The following is a 21,448-nucleotide window of genomic DNA, read 5'->3' as shown; positions in this document are numbered from 1 at the left end:
CGTGCCAATATATCCTTCAAACACCGGCTTCTCTGGCATTATCACTTAAGTAGATGTCAGAGTGGAGTGCAATGACATAACGGTTTTCTTCAATTATTGAGTTATTAGTCACACAATCATCATAGCCCGATGATAAAGAAGTCACAACGAAAGCATGCTGGTGTTTCTCTACATTATATTCCCACATTCACAGTTTTTGTGTGCAATAAGACCAACGCGGCATATGTAATGGTTTGAAAATGGAGCAATAGCTTTCAAACATTTTAACAACAGTATATTCCCCATGCTGCATTATAGGAGTCTTAAATCTGCATTTATTTCTATGAGAAACTAGACAGAGCACAATAATATACAGGTGTTGTGTGTTGCACAGATACACAGGCGACTGAAATAGCGCATGCACCATACAGTAACACTGACAAGGGTTAACAAGGGCTTCGACATTTTCGTGTGCTATAAGACCAACGTGGCATATTTATAAATAATTTAAAGAATAGAACAATGCATTTCAGACAATATATTTAACAGTAAAAATATAACTGCAACTGTCAAGTCCTCTTAGCCAGGGGGAGATTGTCATTCTCCCTTTTGGCCAATTAACAAAAGTCCCAACATGACTGCATATAATTGTCACAGCAAAATAATCCTGCAGCAACAGGATTTTAACGCTTAGTCCATAATGTTGCTTGATCGGTGGTTAGGCTATTAGCTGGCCAAAAGTAGGCTACATGAAATGTGCAATAGTGTTAATATAACCGTGTGTTAGTGTGGGTTTTCCGTGAATTTATGTAACTCACGAAGCTCATCTGCATTTCCTGCAGTGCAGGAAAATTCTCTGCAACAAAATGGTAAACCAATTAAGATCCTATATCTGTAGAAATAATATTATCAGTACGTACACAAGCAAATCGGCTTGTAATGTAGGTTACAAGCAAATTACTTTCAAATACAGGATGACATCAAGTCAGGACAAATATGTACAAGCAAATCAATTAAATGTTCCCTGATGTACATCTTAACTTAAATCTTAATATAGTACATTTTTTTAGTAGATCTTTGGACAATATAGTCAGTTAACTCATTACTATGTAGCTATTGAAAATCTGTTTGAGTTGTCCAGGGAAATGTTTAGACTGTCAGTGTTTTCCATCTTCAAGTATCTCTTGCAATGATTCTCTCATGGAGTACCTTTTTAATGCAGATGATGATTTCAAGTAATCACAAATACACACTTGTAAACACTCCACTTTACATTCTCCAAAAATACTAAGGTATTTTTAAATTAGTTCAAAAACCGTTTATATTCTCCTCTTTAAATAGAGATTTCCAGTATCAAATAATGTGACTTGTCTGGTCTGTCACAGAGCAGTCCTGAAGCTTTATACAGACTGCCAGCCTACTAACAACGTCATCACTTCTTGTGAATTCAGTTGTTGACACTCTTTGTCCTCTGACTTAAAGATGCACTATGCAGAAATCGCTCTGCCATTTCCTGGTTGGTAAAATTCTAATAGTACACCTAATTTCAGTTTGTGACAAAACAAGCAAGTATAGTATAGAGAATCATTTTACATTCTAAACTGCTGTGAAATGCTGTATCTTTTCCATAACCACAAATATTGTATTTTCAGCTGTAAGAAGCTGGTGTACAAATCCGAAAGTAAAAGACCCAAAAACTAAACTTAACGAAAGCATAGAAATAGCGCACATAGAACAGATCTACTGCTTCTTAGACTTGCTTTCAATGAGAATGACAGAACTATAACTCTTATTTCTATGTGAATTTGGTCTGGTTGCCCAAAAAAGTTACATATTGCAGCTTTAAATCTGAGGTACAGGAAATTACTTTCGTACTTTCCAGAACCGATCATTTTTGGTACAAAATGTTCAACTCAGTCATTTCCCATTTCGGAGTGGTTTCATATAAGGTGTACAGTAACCTGCTGTGGTCAAATAATTGATGAAAACACACTGCAAAAAAAATAAAGGTGCTTTGTGGTTCTATATATAATCGTTGAGGGCCATATTATTATATTATGAGGTGAGCAACTTAACCTTTTTTAGTTCTATACAGCAGCATTTATTCTAGCAGTGTACACTGCTTGGGCTCTGCCTCTCTCTTGTTCCCCTTAAAAAAACATATTTTATAACCGCCCTTTAACATACACTAAACCACATATTAGGCACAGTAAATCCCTTTCTTTTAGACAAATCAACATGATAAATACACACAGTACAGCACGAGACATGAAACATTTAACTACCTAAACTAGCATCAAACAAATGTCTTACTGTAATTAATATTCATGGCATTTACAACGATGAAATGTGCTACTGTTGTATACCTGATACAGTTAACCTGAATACATGCGTTCCATTTAACTCCTGTAAAATATACCTTAGAACTACGTCAAGTACTATGTATACAGACACATATAACGGCACAATGTGATACAGTTACATTTCCCCAGGTGGATGTCCTATTAAATATTCCCTAATGTGCTATTGTCAAGTCTGTTCTATGAAGCCCATAATCTATCTGTTTATAACTGTACTTATATGTATTATGACTGCCTTATAACTCACTCTGAGCAAGTTCATAATGCATTATAGATACAGTGTTTGCTTAAAATGTTAGTCCATCCATGAGAACAGCTGATAGATAGCATGGCTGTTCTGAGCGAGGATTCTGACAATGAACGAAGGTATAGCAGGTATTTCCCTTATCGTTAAGTTAATATAGCTGATATGTACGCTGGTTAAGTTTTTCCTATGTCAGTGAACACAGATCTTGTTGGTGCGGTATAGCACAATATGCTCATTGTTTTGCATCATTAAGAGAGTGATAGTTAAGTTTCTCATGGATGATAAAGGGCTAAAATACAATTGTTCAATCTCAACATTACTAACAATGGTTTGAAGTTGAGCTTTTGGTTTTTAAAATGCATCCTTATGCTGAAGCTATAATGTACTCACAAATACCCCCCTCCCTCCTTCATAGGTTGCATACCGATTCTCTACCCTTCTCATTGAAAAGCATTGAATTGGTGTAAGCATCGACTGGGGAGAGTTTCAGCTAACGTTAGAGCGTTTCGCCTAGAGAATTCATGATAGGCAGTGTGCAAGTGCACACTTCAGAAGAAGGATAGAGAATTGGGATGCAACCATAGTTCCCCCCCCCCCCCCCTCCTCCTCCCTAGTTGATCATGGGGTCATCCCCGCCAGGCGAGGCCAGCACAGGGACACTAACGAAGGGTACATCCTTGGTCTTGTCCTCCCTGAGCGAGGTGGAGTTGGTCTGGTGGGACACGGAGGTGAAGGACAGATGGTCGTGCTCTAGTATTGCCAGGCGGTCCTGTGGTTTCTCCTTCTTCAGATAGAACATCTTCCTCAGTGTCTTCAGCTGCTGCAGCTCACAGAAGGTCTCCAAGACAACCAGCATCACGACCAGGCCCAGGAGGAGGTAGACTGGAGAGAGAGGAGGGGTTACTAGAGGAACTATTATCAATCACAGAAGGTCTCAAGGACCACCAGCATCACAATCAGGACAAGCAACAGGTGGGGGTGGGGGGGGGTTGCATGGAAGAAAAAAAAAATCTTTAGCAATATTTACTCATGTATTCATGCGAATAATGCTCATTGAAATGAGAGGGAGAGATGAGTTGACCTTTAGAAGAGGAAGCAACACTAACTGAGACTGAGAAATGAGGTGACCTTAGTAGTGGAAGCAACTTTTGGTGAGAGGAGGTGACCTTAGCAGACGCTCTTATCCAGAGCAACTTACAGTTAGTACATTAATCTTAAGAAAGCTAGGTAGGACAACCACATATCACAGTAAGTACATTTTTCCTCAATAATATAGCTATCAGCAAAGTCAGAGCTAGTAAAAAAAAAAGTTTGAGTGTTAGTTCACAAAAAAAGGGGATGCTGTGGGATTATTTAAGATTCTCTTTGAAGAGGAAGTGTTTCAGATGTTTTCGGAAGATGGGCAGGGACTCTACTGTCCTAGCTTCAGGGGGAAGCTGGTTCCACCATTGGGGTGCCAGGACAGAGACGAGGTTGGACTGGGATGAGCGGGAGCTGCCCTCCAGGTAGGGGTGGGAGGGCCAAGAGACCAGAGCTGGCAGAATTGAGTGCTCGGGTTGGGGTGTAGGTTTTGAGCATAGCCTGAAGGTAGGGAGGGGCAGTTCCTCTTGCTACTTGGCAAGCAAGTACCATGGTCTTGTAGTGGATGCAAGCTTCCTTGGGACGGTTGAAAACCAGGCGGGCTGCAGCGTTCTAGATAGGTTGCAGGGGTTTGATGGCACAAGCGGGGAGCCCAGCCAACAGCGAGTTGCAGCAATCCAGACGGGAGATGACAAGTGCCTGAATTAGGACCTGCGACGCTTCCGGTGTGAGGTAGGGTCGTACTCTACAGATGTTGTAGAGCATGAACTGCTATGATGTCTGCAGAGAACGACAGGGTGTTGTCCAGGGTCACAGCAAGGTTCTTATCACTCTGGGATGGGGCCACTGTGGAGTTGTCAACCATGATGGAGAGGTCTTTGAGTGGGCAGGCCTTCCCGGGAGGAAGAGCAGCGCAGTCTTGTCGAGGTTGAGCTTGAGGTGGTGGGCCGACATCCAAGCGGAGATATCTGCCAGGCACGCAGAGATGCGTGTTGCCACTCGGGTGTCAGAAGGGGGGGAAGGAGAAAAGTAGTTAAGTGTCAACCGCATAGCAATGATAGGAGAAACCATGTGAGGATATGACGGAGCTGAGTGACGTGGTGTATAGAGAGAAGAGGAGAGGGCCTAGAACCGAGCCCCAGGGTACACCAGTCGTGGGAGTACGTGCTGCTGACGCAGATCATCTCCACGTCACCATGTAGGACGCAACCCATGAGTGTGCAGAGCCTGAGATGCCCAGCCCTGATGGTTCATGGTGTCGAAGGCAGCGGCTAGATCTAGGAGGATGAGAACAGAGGATAGCTTTGGCAGTGTGGAGAGCCTCTGTGACATAGAGAAGAGCAGTCTCGGTTGAGTGACCTGTCTTGAATTCTGACTGGTTAGGGTCACGAAGATAGTTCTGAGAGAGCGATAGCGAGAGAGTTGGTCAGAGACAGTACGCTCAAGTGTTTTGGAAAGAAAAGAAAGGGATACCGGTCTGTAGTTTTTGACGTCAGAGGAATCGAGTGTTGGTTTCTTGAGGAGAGGAGCGACTCGGGCCATTTTGAAGTCAGAGGTGACGTAGTCAGGGATGAGTTGATGAGGGAAGTGAGGAATGGGAAAAGGTCTCTAGAGATAGTCTGGAGGAGGGGATGGGGTCGAGCGGGCAGGATGTCGGGCGGCCGGACCTCACTAGTCGCAGGATTTCATCTGGAGAGAGAGGGGAGAAAGATGTCAAGACGTAGGGTAGTTCTGTGTGAAAGGGACCAGTGGACTCAAATCGGCTGAGTGAATGAGAAGCGGATGTCGTTAACCTTCTTTTCAAAGTGGTTGACAAATTTGTCCGCAGAGAGGGAGGGGGTGGAGGATTAAGGAGGGAGGAGAAGGTGGAAAGGTGTTTACTAGGGTTAGAGGCAGAAGCTTGACATTTAGAGTGATATAAAGTGGCTTTAGCGGCAGATACAGATGAAGAGAAGGTAGAGAGGAGGGAGTGGAAGGATGATAGGTCCTCCGGAAGGTTAGTTTTTCTCCATTTTCGCTCAGCTGCTCTCAACCTTGTTCTGTAAGTTCGCAATGAAACACTCGGCCACGGAGCAGGAGGGGAGGGCCGAGCCGGCCGGGAGGAAAGGGGACAGTGCGAGTCATAGGATGCGGAAATTGAGGAGTAGAGTTGAAAAGGCAGAATCAGGAGATAGGAGGGAGAAGGATTTAGCAGAAGGGAGAGATGATAGGAGAGGAGACAGTAGTGGGAGAGAGAGCGCTAAGATTGCGACGGGGCATGACCGTCTGTATAGGGGCTGAGTGGCTAGGGTTGGAGGAAAGGGAGACAAAAGGAAACAAAGTAGTGATCAGAGACCTGGAGGAGGGTTGCAGTGAGATTAGCAGGCGAACAGCCTCGAGTAAAGATGAGGTCAAGCGTATTGCCTGCTTTGTGAGTGGGAGGGGACTGGGAAAGGGTGAGGTCAAGAGGCAAGGAGGGGAAAGAGAGAGATGGAAAGAAATTAAATCAAAGACAGACTTCTGGAGGTTGAAGTCGCCAAGTACGAAGAGAGGTGAGCCATTGTCAGAAAATGAGCTTATCAAAGTGTCAAGCTCATTGAGGAATAAAAAAGAAAGAACCAACTCTAAGGGCACCTGGTGGGTGATTGTTGTTGTCATCTATGTTACGCTTGAGTGGACAAGTGACAGCATGTAATTCAAATGAAGAGATGGACAGGCGAGAGAGGGAGAAAATAGAAAATCTCCAATTTGGAGAAATGAGTAGCCCTGTGCCACCACCGCGACGACCAGATGCTCTCGGACTATGAGAGAAAACTTAGTCAGATGAAGAGAGAGCAGCTGGAGTAGCAGTGTTCTCTGGGGTGATCTAGGTCTCCGTCAGGGCCAAAAAGTCAAGGGACTGAAGGGCAGCATAGGCTGAGATGAACTCTGTGTTCTTGAAAGCAGATCAGCAGTTCCAAATGCTGCCAGAGACCAAGAATTCCACATGGGTTGTGCGCGCATGGTACACTAAATTAGAAGAGTTGCAGCCAAGGTGTGGGGAGCATCTGTAAAGTCTACATGGAGAAGAGCGAACTGGGATAGAAAACACACAGTCACCAAAGCTACAAAAGAGCAAAATTAGATCATCTGAAAATAACTAGGTAAAATACTCAAGAGAGAGTTACGTGGCGCCTTCCCCTCTTTCCTTCCTCGAACAACTCCACAGAACTGTCTTTGGTTCAGCGACGGTCTTAGTTTTGCGACAAGACCTCCACTGACACGGTCGCAGCTGAACTTAGAAGAGGAAGAAACACTAGGAGAGAAGTGACCAGATTTTTTTTACCAGCCAAAATATTAGTATGCTTTCTAATGTTTCAAAAACAACTAAATGTATTACTAGCTTAACTTCATTTCGTTTTTGTGACCTGCGTCTTTTAACCAATGTATACTACATGGCCAAAAGGTTGTGGACACCCCTTAGAATTAGTGGATTCGGCTACACCCTGACAGGTGTATAGAATCGAGCACACAGCCATGCAACCTCCATAGACAAACATTGGCAGTAGCATTGCCTGTACTGAAGAGCTCAGTGACATTCAACATGGACCCCTTCATAGGATGCCAACTTTCCAACAAGTCAGTTTGTAAGAATTCTGCCCTGCTAGAGCTGCCTAGGTCAACTGTAAGTGCTGTTATTGTGAAGTGGAAATGTCTAGGAGCAACAACGGCTCAGCCGCGTAGTGGTAGGCCACACAAGCTCACAGAACAGTACCGCCGAGTGCTGAAGTGCGTAGTGCATAAAAAATAATCTGTCCTCGGTTGCAACACTCACTACCGAGTTCCAAACTGCCTCTGGAAACAACGTCAGCCAAATAACTGTTCATCAGGAGCTTCATGAAATGGGTTTCCATGGCCGAGCAGCCGCACACAAGCCTAAGATCACCATGTGCAATGCCAAGCGTCGGCTGGAGTGGGGTAATGCTCGCCGCCATTGAACTCTAGAGCAGTGGACACGCGTTCTCTGGAGTGATTAATCATGCTTCACCATCTGGCAGTCTGACGGACAAATCTGCCCCAATGCATAGTGCCAACTGTAAAGTTTGGTGGAGGAGGAATAATGGTCTGGAGCTGTTTTTCATGGTTCGGGCTAGGCCCCTTAGTTCCAGTGAAGGGAAATCTTAACGCTACAGCATACAAATGACATTCTAGATGATTCTGTGCTTCCAACTTTGTGGCAATAATTCATTTGATGATACAGCAGTAACAATACAAGGATATACACCTGGCACATCTAAAGCCTTTTCTTTTGGGGTGTTGCTATAGGCCACCAAGCGCTAACAGTCAGTATCTAAATAACATGTGTGAAATGCTTGATAGTGTATGTGATGTAAACAGAGAGGTCTACTTTCTTGGGAACCTGAATATTGACTGATTTTCATCAAGCTATCCGCTCAAGAGGAAGCTTCCCGCTGTAACCAGTGCCTGTAATCTGGTTCAGGTTATTAATCAACCTACCAGGGTGTTTACAAACACTACAGAAACAAGATCATTCACAAGTATTGGTCACATTTTTAGTAATACTGTAGAACATTGTTCTAAAGCTGTATCCGTACCCATTGGATGCAGTGATCACAATATAGTGGCTATATTAGGCCTAAAATAGTGTATAAGAGATCATACAAAATATTTTGCTGTGACTTATATGGATGATGTTAAAAATATTTGTTGGTCTGATGTGATTAATAAGGAACATCCAGATGTTGCACTTGATGAATTTGTGAAATTGCTTCTTCCAATTATTGATAAACATGCACCTGTTAGGAAATTGACTGTTAGAACTGTTAAGGCTCCATGGTTTGATGAGGAATTGAAACACGGTGTGGTTGAAAGAGATGGGACAAAAGGAGTGGCTAATAAGTCTGGCTGCACATCTGACTGGCTGACTTACTGAAAATTGAGAAATTATGTGACTAAACTCATGGCTTATTCATTAGAAAACCATTTGATATTGCCAATTATTTTAATGATTACTTCAATGGCAAAGTGGGCAAACTTAGGCAGGAAATGCCAACAACGAACAGTGAGCCATCTTACTCATGCATTAAAAAAAAAAAATGAAAGAAAGAAAAGCCTTGCAAGTTATAATTTTTTTAAGTTAATGTGAGAGAGGTGGAAAAATTATTGATATCGATCAATAATGACAAACCTCCTGGCATTGACAACTTAAATGGAAAGCTACGGAGGATGGTAGCTGACTATATAGCCACTCATATCTTTATTCTGAGCCTAGAGGAAAGACTTTGTCCTCAGGCCTGGAGGGAAGCTAAAGTCTTTCCACTACACAAGAGTGGTAAAGCGGTCTTTACTGGTTCTAACAGCAGACCTATCAGCTTGCTGCCAGCTCTTAGCAAACTATTGGAAAAAATTGTGTTTGACAAGATACAATGCTATTTCTCTGTAAACAAATTAACAGACTTTCAGCATGCTTATATACAGTGAGGGGAAAAAGTATTTGATCCCCTGCTGATTTTGTACGTTTGCCCACTGACAAAGAAATGATCAGTCTATAATTTTAATGGTAGGTTTATTTGAACAGTGAGAGACGGAATAACAACAAAAAAATCCACAAAAACACATGTCAAAAAATTTTGAAATTGATTTGCATTTTAATGAGGGAAATAAGTATTTGACCCCCTCTCAATCAGAAAGATTTCTGGCTCCCAGGTGTCTTTTATACAGGTAACGAGCTGAGATTAGGAGCACACAGCTTGTTACCTGTATAAAAAGACACCTGTCCACAGAAGCAATCAATCAGATTCCAAACTCTCCACCATGGCCAAGACCAAAGAGCTCTCAAAGGATGTCGGGGACAAGATTGTAGACCTACACAAGGCTGGAATGGGCTACAAGACCATCGCCAAGCAGCTTGGTGAGAAGGTGACAACAGTTGGTGTGATTATTCGCAAATGGAAGAAACACAAAATAACTGTCAATCTCCCTCGGCCTGGGGCTCCATGCAAGATCTCACCTTGTGGAGTTGCAATGATCATGAGAACGGTGAGGAATCAGCCCAGAACTACACGGCAGGTAGCTTAGTGGGTAAGAGCGTTGTGCCAGTAACCGAAAGGTCGCTGGTTCTAATCCCCGAGCCGACTAGGTGAAAAATCTGTCGATGTGCCCTTAAGCAAGGCACTTAACCCTAATTGCTCCTGTAAGTCGCTCTGGATAAGAGCGTCTGCTAAATGTATAATAAATAAAATAAATAAATCTTGTCAATGATCTCAAGGCAGCTGGGACCATAGTCACCAAGAAAACAATTGGTAACACACTACGCCGTGAAGGACTGAAATCCTGCAGCTCGCAAGGTCCCCCTGCTCAAGAAAGCACATATACAGGGCCGTCTGAAGTTTGCCAATGAACATCTGAATGATTCAGAGGAGAACTGGGTGAAAGTGTTGTGGTCAGATGAGACCAAAATCGAGCTCTTTGGCATCAACTCAACTCGCCGTGTTTGGAGGAGGAGGAATGCTGCCTATGACCCCAAGAACACCATCACCACCGTCAAACATGGAGGTGGAAACATTATGCTTTGGGGGTGTTTTTCTGATAAGGGGACAGGACAACTTCACCGCATCAAAGGGACGATGGACGGGGCCATGTACCGTCAAATCATGGGTGAGAATCTCCTTCCCTCAGCCAGGGCATTGAAAATGGGTTGTGGATGGGTATTCCAGCATGACAATGACCCAAAACACACGGCCAAGGCAACAAAGGAGTGGCTCAAGAAGAAGCACATTAAGGTCCTGGAGTGGCCTAGCCAGTCTCCAGACCTTAATCCCATAGAAAATCTGTGGAGGGAGCTGAAGGTTCGAGTTGCCAAACGTCAGGCTCGAAACCTTAATGACTTGGAGAAGATCTGCAAAGAGAGTGGGACAAAATCCCTCCTGAGATGTGTGCAAACCTGGTGGCCAACTACAAGAAACGTCTGACCTCTGTGATTGCCAACAAGGGTTTTGCCACCAAGTACTAAGTCATGTTTTGCAGAGGGGTCAAATACTTATTTCCCTCATTAAAATGCAAATCAATTTATAAAAATGTTTGACATGTGTTTTTCTGGATTTTGTTGTTGTTATTCTGTCTCTCACTGTTCAAATAAACCTACCATTAAAATTATAGACTGATCAAGTCTTTGTCAGTGGGCAAACGTACAACATCAGCAGGGGATCAAATACTTTTTTCCCTCACTGTAGAAGAGCACTCAACATGTACTGCACTGACAAATGATGATTGGTTGAAAGAAATTGATAATAAGATTGTGGGAGCTGTACTGTTAGATTTCAGTGCAGCCTTTAATATTATTGACCATATCCTTTTGTTGAGAAAAAGTATGTGTTTTTGCTTTTCAACCTCTGCCATATCGTGGATTCAGAGCTATCTAACAGAACTCAAACGGTTCTCTTTAATGGAAGCTTCTCTATTGTCAAACATGTAAAGTGTGGTCTACCGCAGGGCACCTCTCTAGGCCCTCTACTCTTTTCTATTTTTACCAATGACCTGCCACTGGCTTTAAAAAAAGCATGCGTGCCCATATATGCTAATGATTCAACCACTGATGCATTAGCAACCACAGCTAATGAAGTCATTGAAACCCTTAACAAAGAGTTGCAGTCTGTTTTGGAATGGGTGGCCAGTAATAAACTAGTCCTCAACATCTCTAAAACTAAGAGCATTGTATTTGGTACAAATCATTCCCTAAGTTTTAGACCTCAGCTGAATCTGGTAATGAATGGTGTGGCTGTTGAACAAGTTGAGGAGACTAAATTACTTGGTGTTACCTTAGATTTTAAACTGTCATGGTCAAAACATATAGATTCAATGGTTGTAAAGATGTGGAGAGGTCTGTCTGTAATAAAGAGATGCTCTGCTTTTTTTGACACCACACTCCACAAAGCAAGTCCTGCAGGCTCTAGTTTTATCTTATATAGATTATTGTCATGTCATATGCTTAGGTGCTGCAAAGAAATACCTAGTTAAGCAGCAGCTGGCCCAGAACAGAGGGCTAATATTAATACTATGCATGCCAGTCACTCTTGGCTAAGAGTTGAGGAAAGAAACATTAATGTGTTGGAAATTCCAAATGGTTTGCATAGTCAACTTACACACAGCACTGACACAGCACAGTCCCCAGGTCCAGAACAAACTCAAGGAAACATACAGTATATCCATCTTATATAGCACAAGTGAACAGCAAACCTGGTTTCAAAAAAACAAAGCGACACCACACGGCACAACGCCGCTCCCCCATGTGACCTAGTTTTTGTGTACTGTTGTGTTTTGTACTGACATGTATGTGTAACTGATAAATGCACACACACTACATGTTTTGAAATGTACAGCACCAGTCAAAAGTTTGGACACACCTACTCATTCAAGGGTTTTTATTTATTTTTTACATTGTAGAATAATAGTGAAGACATTAAAACTATGAAATAACACATATGGAATCATGTAGTAACCAAATAAGTGTTAAACAAATCAAAATATTTTATATTTGAGATTCTTCAAAGTAGCCAGCCTTTGCCTTGATGACAGCTTTGCACACTCTTGGCATTCTTTCAACCAGCTTCACCTGGAATGCTTTTCCAACAGTCTTAAAGGAGTTCTCAAATATGCTGAACACTTGTTGGCTGCTTTTCCTTCACTCTGCGGTCCAACTCATTGTGGAGGCCAGGTCATCTGATGCAGCACTCCATCACTCTCCTTGGTCAAATAGCCCTTACACAGCCTAGAGGTGTGTTTTGGGTCATTGTCCTGTTGAAAAACAAATGAAAGTCCCACTAAGCCCAAACCAAATGGGATGGCGTATCGCTGCAGAATGCCGTGGTAGCCATGCTGGGTAAGTGTGCCTTGAATTCTAAATAAATCACTGACATTGTCACCAGCAATGCACCCCCACACCATCACACCTCCTCCTCCATGCTTCATGGTGGGAACCACACATGCGGATATCATCTGCTCACCTACTCTGCGTCTCACAAAGACACGGCGGTTGGAACCAAAAATCTCAAATTTGGACTCATCAGACCAAAGGACATTTTTCCACCGGTCTAATGTCCATTGCTCGTGTTTCTTGGCCCAAGCAAGTCTCTTCTTATTATTGGTGTCCTTCAGTAGTGGTTTCTTTGCAGCAATTCGACCATGAAGGCCTGATTCACGCAGTCTCTTCTGAACAGTTGATGTTGAGGTGTGTCTGTTACTTGAACTCTGTGTAGCATTTATTTGAGCTGCAATCTGAGGTGCAGTTACCTCTAATGCACTTATCCTCTGCAGCAGAGGTAACTCTGGGTCTTCCTTTCCTGTGGCGGTCCTCATGAGAGGCAGTTTCATCATAGCGCTTGATGGTTTTTGCAACTGCACTTGAAGAAACGTTAATGTCTTAAAGTAATGATGGACTGTCGTTTCTCTTTGCTTAGTTGAGCTGTTCTTGCCATAATATGGCCTTGGTCTTTTACCAAATAGGGCTATCTTCTGTATACCACCCCTTCCTTGTCACAACAACTGATTCGCTCAAACTGATTAAGGAAAGAAATTCCACAAATTAACTTTTAACAAGGCACACCTGTTAATCGAAATGCATTCCAGGTGACTACCTCATGAAGCTGGTTGAGAGAATGCCAAGAGTGTGCAAAGCTGTCATCAAGGCAAAGGGTGGCTACTTTGAAGAATCTCAAATATAAAATATATTTGGATTTGTTTAACACTTTTTTGGTTACTACATGATTCCATGTGTTACAATGTAGAAAATAGTACAAATAAAGAAAAACCCTGGAATGAGTAGGTGTCCAAACTTTTGACTGGTACTGTATGTCAATTGTAAAGTATTTTGTCTGTAATGTCTTTTTTGTTGTGTCGTACCCCAGTAAGACTAGCTGTCGCCATTGGCGACGGCTAATGGGGATCCTAATAGATCAATAAAACGTTAACAGGACAAGGAGAGGTAAGCGAGTGGGTGGGGCCCAGGGTCATAGTATTATTAACAGTATGTCATGCAGCATGATAGAGAGAGAGAAACAGTCAGTCAGTGAGAGGTGTCTGCCTTGTCTGTCTAGTGACAGGAGGGCAGGAGTAGTAGTTCCTGCAAAACAGTCTGCTGAGTGATTAGTGATGTCATTCTCTCATAGTGACAAACACATTCTGGAATGCAATGCCCCCTGCTCCCACGATCCCCCATACAACCACTACTGAATAGGCCATCTGAAGCTCTCCTTTCCTCCTCTCCTCTACCTCTCAATGAGCCAGTGATGACTCTTAGCTGACTCAGCTCCTAGGATGGAAAACAACCTCACAACAGTATTAGTTTTTCTATTGCTGTGACCTAATCTTACCACTAGGTGGGAGTGAGAGAGCTGATGATCACAGTAAGCAGCATGAAGTAGAAAGGTTTGTGTTAATTTTCCCTCACTGGTTATAATAATTATTAACTAGAATGTAGATACACTGCATGACGTTAGACCTCAACACAATAGGCTTTGCCAAGCCTTTCCTGTGAATCCAATGTGACCAACTATATACTGATCAAGATAATTTTTAGGAAGGATATGTGAAGATTCTCAGTCAACCAAACTTCAAAAACATGCCAGAAGTACTGAAGGCAATCCACATCAAATATACAGGACCCCCTATTAAGTTCAAATCAGCCTTTTTCTCTATTCTTAGCCTCAAGATGTATTTCAAGCCTGAAGCTTCTGAACAGAATGAGAAACTCTCCAAGAGCATTCAGAGCCTCAAGGTGTTGTGGCTCTCTATTTGTCTGGATAGTTTCGTTTGCTTTAATCAGAGGCACCCAAATATGGTACCATTCATCAAACTTTAAAGCCACAATCTGAGATTCGTTCAACAGCAGCCTCACCACTTTTTTCCCTATAGAGCTGAGGGATACGGCTGGAGAAATGTAACCTCTCTCAAATTCGTAGATTAAGCTATGGATGTAAGGACTGTGACAGTCCATGAGATCAACATGATAGTAAACAAACAACGTATAGCTTCAGCAATAAGACATTGTTTACAAATAATGGAGTAAAACAACATGAGGGGTAAACTACAAAGCAGGATCAAAGAGTTAGCCAGCTAACTTGCCTAAATATTGTAAAATAACTTTTTATTTGTTTGAAAGAATCTTGAAATGGACATGGTCTAATTTACTCAAAAACCACATATCTAGGCTTAGCTTTCTTAAAGCTGCAATATGTAACCTTTTGGGCAACCCAACCAAATTCACATAGAAATGTGAGCTACAGATATGTAATTAACGCGATAGATCTGTTATATGTGCGCTATTTCTATGCTTCCTGTTAAGTTTCGTTTTTGCGTCTTTTACTTTCGGTTTTGTACACCAGCTTCAAACAGCTGAATATACAATATTTTATACAACTATGAGAATTTTTGCAACTAGGAAATGGCAGAACGATTTCTGCATATTGCACCTTTAATGAACCAGAAAATCCTTTATCGAAGTTACTTAACTCATTGATTGTGCTTTGTAGTAGACCCCTCGTTCAAATTTTTTTTTTTAAATACTCACCAGTGATTCCGACTTTATAGAGCTGTCTGAACCTCTGGTTGAAGGACTCCCCTGGTACGTAATCTCCCAGTCCAATGGTACTTAGTGATATAAAACAGAAGTAGATGCTTTCCAGGAAGTTCCAGTTCTCCTCTAGGGAGGAGAAGATGGCCGCCGGGATGAGAAAGAAACAGGAAGCAGCCAGGATGGCGAGGAGTGTGGCGTGGACCACGGCTACGACAGGCTTGGACAGGCCCCAGCGGGTCGACACGTACATGACTGGGCGGCGCGTGCTGAAGACCATGATGCGTTGGACCACGGCGGTGAGGAAGAGGAGGGTGAAGGGGATGCCGATCACAGAGTAAACGATACAGAAGGCTTTGCCTCCATCGGAGAGTGGAGCAGTGTGGCCATATCCTGGATGAAACACATAAAGGGACATTGACAGGTTAGTTGAGAGAATGATCAATGTAAATGTAGCCTTTAACTTTCACATTAAAAAGGAAATGTGTTTCTTAACACCAAAAATATGCCTATTGCACACTAGAGAAAACACTAGAGTTGCACCCTTTCCTTTTGTTTAATCCGTTTCTGAACAACAAAACAAGATATATATTGTCAGTAGCTCAAGTCTTTGTTTCTTTGGCAAAGCCTTATATACTTGCTAGTTTTTAAAGCTGTTTACAACAATAGCAAGGAGCAACAGAACACCATATTATCTCATGTAGACAGGCAAACCAGCATAGCCATGACAGCAGAGGGGGTTGAGCACTCTGTCCTGTAGCTCATGGCACTCACACGTGAAGTTGACATTAAAGAAAAGAGAATGTAGCATGTTTTGGTTAAGTGTTCCTGGCATGAGTGTTTTAAATGCAATGGCCCTCCAACACAACCATGCAGATTTGGAACTCAACTAAGCTACTTTATATGTCAGAGAAGGCCTACAATGATACATTGTCATCAATATCTTTACTATGTCAAAAAAGTTGTCCGGAATGTTATCCTGCAGTAAAATTCTCTCTATCAAGTAATGTGATGGACGGTTATGACAAGATGAGCTGATGGAACATTGAGAGAGATTGAATGTAAAGTATTACCATGTGTGACTGACCTGACACCAAAAAGAAAGCTCCCCTCTGAGAAAATAAAGTGACCTCTTTACTGCAGTAACAGGCTACTGCTACCATAGCGTCCTATCAAGAAGCAATGTGGTGGATTGTAATGACTAGAACTGAGCTGAGTGAGTTCTTCTATACCAGGGTTTCCCAAACTCGGTCCTTGGGACCCCAAGGGGTGCACGTTTTGGTTTTTGCCCTAGCACTACACAGCTGATTCAAATAATAAACTAATCATCAAGCTTTGATCATTAGAATCAGTGTTAGGGCAAAAACCAAAACGTGCACCCCTTGGGGTCCAGAGGACCGAGTTTGGGAAACGCTGTCTATACCACCTGTGAAACTAATAGCTCTACACCATAGCTTCCCTTACTTTACTTTTTCATGGATCTCTCTGGCTGTATTATGACTATTGTATATTTTCTTGTGTTTCATTGTTGCAATTAAAAGAGTACATAGCTTTCTGTGTGAGGAAAATGTGACTTTTTGAGAAGGAACTGTGGTAGGTGACTTGAGTCATGTCATGGAAGTATTGAATGACAATAGATCCCTAATCTTGTCGAACCGGATTGTCTGCAGTCGGCACGCCCATATTTCCCAGCTTTAGGCCTATCCTTGTGACTATGGTCTATTTACATGGGACCACACACTAAGCCTATGTATCACCTGGGACTTAAGGTGCAACGAACTCAGACACCAATTTCAAAATGGCCTATATGTTGAAAGCACAGAGTCAAAGATAACTTAACTTCTGGGTGTCTTTATATCACATGGGTTAGGACCAAAGTTCTACAAAGACATGAAACTAATGTAGGCCTTTTACGCAATAGGCTATAAGATAAGGAGGCTGTTATATGCAACACCTATTCAAAAGATAAACGCATTTGCTGTCTGATCTGAAGAATGTAATGCTGGTATCCCATCCCTAAACATTACTTATGTGAGGCCTACATACAACTACATATTTTGTAACTTAAAGTTAGGCTCACACGGCATTGAGGACTTAAATTATGTGTTGTTTTCTTTTAAAGTCGGTAATCATTGGTGGGAGTGTCAAATTACAGACCCAGGCTTGTAGGCTTTTTTTAAAGGATAAATGTGTTAATTGCGTGAGAAAGAACGTGCTCTTGCTCACTGCATAAATACAGACAAGCAGGCAGACAGACAGACAGACAGACATTGAGGGCATACTGTATATTATCATGGTGTAGAGTGTCGCGAAAGGATACATTTCAGTGTCACAGGCAAAATAATGCAACCTGCTTTCAGGAAGGTCGTGTGCCTACGTTACAGGACGGTTATGACAATAATCAACTATATTACCACCATACATGACTACGTAAGCAAGCAACTCCCTTATTTTTCTGAAAATAGAGCTATTAAAAGCAACAAATATCTGAATGGCACCTATTCATTTCTCGGGGCGATGCGCCGACGCAGAACGCGCTTTGACGCGGAGCCTGCATCACCTCCTGCGAGCCCCGTAGATGTCATTCAACGTTCCATCGATAGATGGCTGAAAAGTAGTAGCCTACACTTAAAATAGGCCACTGACTGACTCACCTGTGGTAGACAATACAGTACTGGCGAAAAACAGCGAGGAGGTGAAGTCCCAATTCCAATTTGCCGATGCGTTGTTGAGAATGGACACTCCATAGTTACTGGCCTCGAGCGCTTTCTCCAAAAACTCCTCGAGGCGTTCTTCCGATAGACATTCGTTATCTTGGAGGAATTGTTTTTTGATGGTTCGGAGTTCCTGGCGTAGAAGGTCTTCGTAAGGCAGTTCCACAGAGGAAAAGACAACAGCTCCGAATATAAGATACAGAATATAGCCCAAGACTAGAAACAAAAAATACCATGTCGATTTGTGACTTTCTATCAACCGCACACACGAATTGTTAGTTAGCGATTGTAGCATTTTCCAAGAGTTCTTGAATCATGAAGTTGATAGGCTACAGTTGATATCCTTGTCATAAACAATGAATAGCCTAGACGCTACAATTGTAACAACGTCGGCTACAATGTCTTCTAGCTTATTTCTAGTTAACACATGCGCGGTCCTTAGCAACAGCTATGGATATACTACGATCAAAAGCAAAGCGTATGATGAGAATCGTTTATTTTCCGTCCCTTCTCTCTATCTGTTTGGAGAGGCTATATGGACACGCCTGGTGCCCAAATTGATGACGTTTGTCTTGCACCGAGAGTCGAGTGGAGACGAACGGATTCGGTTCAGTTTGTCTTCCTGATGAGCACTTCCCAGCTAGGTAGTTTATGCTTGTGGCTAGAAACTTAAGCAATACTTTGAAACTTGTCTGCCGATGTTGGTATCATTCCGTTTTTATCGGAGTAATTTTTTTTTTTTTCTCTTATTTTTTTTATTTTTTTAATGTTAGACAATGTCGTACTTGTAGGCTACATTTTCGGTTAAAATCACTACAATAAATGTGTTTTAGCTGTCACCCTGGCCTGATTGATTTTGGCTACACTATATATACTGAACAAAAATATAACAGCAACAATTTCAACGATTTTACTGAGTTAGAGTTCATATAAGGAAATCAGTCAATTGAAATGAATTCATTAGGCCCTAATCTATGAATTTCACTTGACTGGGCAGGGGCGCAGCCATGGGTGGGCCAGCCAATCAGAATGAGTTTTTCCCCACAAAAGGGCTTTATTTCAGACAGAAATACTCCTCAGTTTCATCAGCTGTCCAGGTGGCTGGTCTCAAATCCAATCAAACTTTATTTGCCACATGCGCCGAATACAACAGTGAAATGCTTACTTACAAGCCCTTAACCAACAATGCAGTTTTTAAGAAAAGGAAAAAAAGTGTTAAGTAAAAAATAATTAAAGACAATCCCGCAGGTGAATCAGCCGGATGTGAAGGTCCTGGGCTGGCGTGGTTACACGTGGTCGGCAGTTGTGAGGCCGGTTGGACGTACTGCCAAATTCTCTAAAACGACGTTGAAGTCGGCATATGGTAGAGAAATTAACATTAAATTCTCTGGCAACAGCTCTGAAGATACAAGAAGATGGCGCCGACATACATGGCAGCTCTGTTTCTAGCTCTTAAGCAACTTTGCAGCTTTTTGTGTTATTTCTTAAATTATTAGCCCAGAACATTTTTTTTTTATTACATACAGCCGGAAATAACTTTTGGATATCAGAGCGGCGGTAACTCACCAGCATTATGACCAGGAATACGACTTTCCCGAATTGGATCCTTTGTTCATACCCCACAGGGCAATTGAATTTAACCCAGAGGCTAATCCAAGACCCCACCGGCGGAGAAGAGGTATTCGGAGTGGAATTCTAGTCCGACTCAGGAGGCGTGCACACCATCCACCGCTTCCGAGTATATTACTCGCTAATGTTCAGTCTCTGGACAATAAAGTAGACGAGCTCAGGGCGAGGATCTCCTTCCAGAGAGACATCAGGAACTGTAACATACTCTGTTTCACGGAATCATGGCTCTCTCTGGATATACTGTCCCCGTCCATACAGCCAGCTGGGTTCTTAGTACATCGCGCAGAAAGGAATAAAGAACTCTCTGGAACAAGAAAGGCGGTGGTGTATGTTTCATGATTAACTACTCATTGTGTGATTCGTGATAACGTACAGAAACTCAAGTCCTTTTGTTCACCCGACCTAGAATACCTCGCAATCAAATGCCGACCGTATTACCTCACAATATATTTTTTTTAGGTTATAGTCACAGCCGTGTATATTCCCCCTCAAGCCGATACCACGACTGCCTTTGTGCAAACTGGAAACCACATATCCTGAGGCCGCATTTATTGTAGCTGGGGATTTTAACAAAGCAAATTTGAGGAAAACGCTACCGAAGTTCTATCAACACATTGCCTGTAGTACTCGCGCTGCAAAAACGCTCAACCATTGTTACTCCCCCTTCTGGGATGGCTATAAGGCCGTAATTCGCCCTAAACACCTAATTCGCCCGCAATGAGGATAACACAGTGCCACCGACGCGGCCCGCTCCCAAGGACTGTGGGCTCTCGTTCTCCGTGGCCGACGTGAGTAAGACATTTATGCGTGTTAACCCTCGCAAGGCTGCTGGCCAAGACGGCATCCCTAGCCGCATCCTCAGAGCATGCGCAGACCAGCTGGCTGGAGTGTTTACGAACATATTCAATCTCTCCCTATCCCAGTCTGCTGTCCCCACTTGCTTCAAGATGTCCACCATCGTTCCTGTACCCAAGAAAGCAAAGGTAACTGAACTAAATGACTATCGCCCCGTAGCACTCACTTCTGTCATCATGAAGTGCTTTGAGAGGCTAGTTAAGGATCATATCACCTCTACCTTACCTGACACCCTAGACCCACTTCAATTTGCATACCGCCCCAATAGATCCAGAGACAATGCAATCGCCATCGCACTGCACACTGCCCTATCTCATCTGGATAAGAGGAATACCTATGTAAGAATGCTGTTCATTGACTATAGCTCAGCCTTCAACACCATAGTACCCTCCATGCTCATCATTAAGCTCGGGGCCCTGGGTCTGAACCCCGCCCTGTGCAACTGTGTTCTGGACTTCCTGACGGGCCGCCCCCAGGGGGTGAAGGTAGGAAACAACACCTCCACTTCGCTGATCCTCAACACAGGGGCCCCACAAGGGTGCGTGCTCAGCCCCCTCCTGTACTCCCTGTTCACCCATGACTGCGTGGCCAAGCACGCCTCCAACTCAATCATCAAGTTTGCAGATGACACAACAGCAGTAGCCCTGATTACCGACAATGACGAGACAGCCTACAGGGAGGAGGTGAGGGCCTTGGTGGAGTGGTGCCAGGAAAATAACCTCTCCCTCAATGTCAACAAAATGAAGGAGCTGATCGTGGACTTCAGGAAACAGCAGAGGAAGCACGCCCCTATCCACATCGATGGGACCACAGTGGAGAAGGTGAAAAGCTTCAAGTTCCTCGGCATACACATCACTGACAATCTGAAATGGTCCACCCAAAACAGACAGTGTGGTGAAGAAGGCGCAACAGCGCCTCTTCAACCTCAGGAGGCTGAAGAAATTTGGCTTGGCCCATAAGACCCTCACAAACTTTTACAGATGCAGAATTGAGACCATCCTGTCGTGCTGTATCACCGCCTGGTACGACAACTGCACCG

At 43.0% G+C, this 21,448-nt stretch overlaps 1 protein-coding gene across 1 annotated transcript; it reads right to left on the bottom strand.

Moving 5' to 3' along the window:
- Positions 1-503: 503 nt before the first annotated feature.
- kcnk1b (potassium channel, subfamily K, member 1b) lies at positions 504-18,499 on the bottom strand. The gene is made up of 3 exons (XM_084141723.1): positions 17,866-18,499; positions 15,209-15,604; positions 504-3,468 (listed from the first exon to the last, which is right to left on the bottom strand). The coding sequence occupies exons 1-3, from the start codon at positions 18,218-18,220 to the stop codon at positions 3,197-3,199; spliced, it is 1,023 nt and encodes a 340-aa protein (XP_083997849.1). The 5' UTR covers positions 18,221-18,499; the 3' UTR covers positions 504-3,196.
- Between the last annotated feature and the right edge of the window lie 2,949 nt (positions 18,500-21,448).

The sequence above is a fragment of the Coregonus lavaretus genome, assembly GCF_964263955.1.
Source record: "Coregonus lavaretus genome assembly, chromosome: 25".
NCBI lineage: Eukaryota > Metazoa > Chordata > Actinopteri > Salmoniformes > Salmonidae > Coregonus > Coregonus lavaretus.
This window is presented reverse-complemented; position numbering and strand designations above follow the sequence as displayed.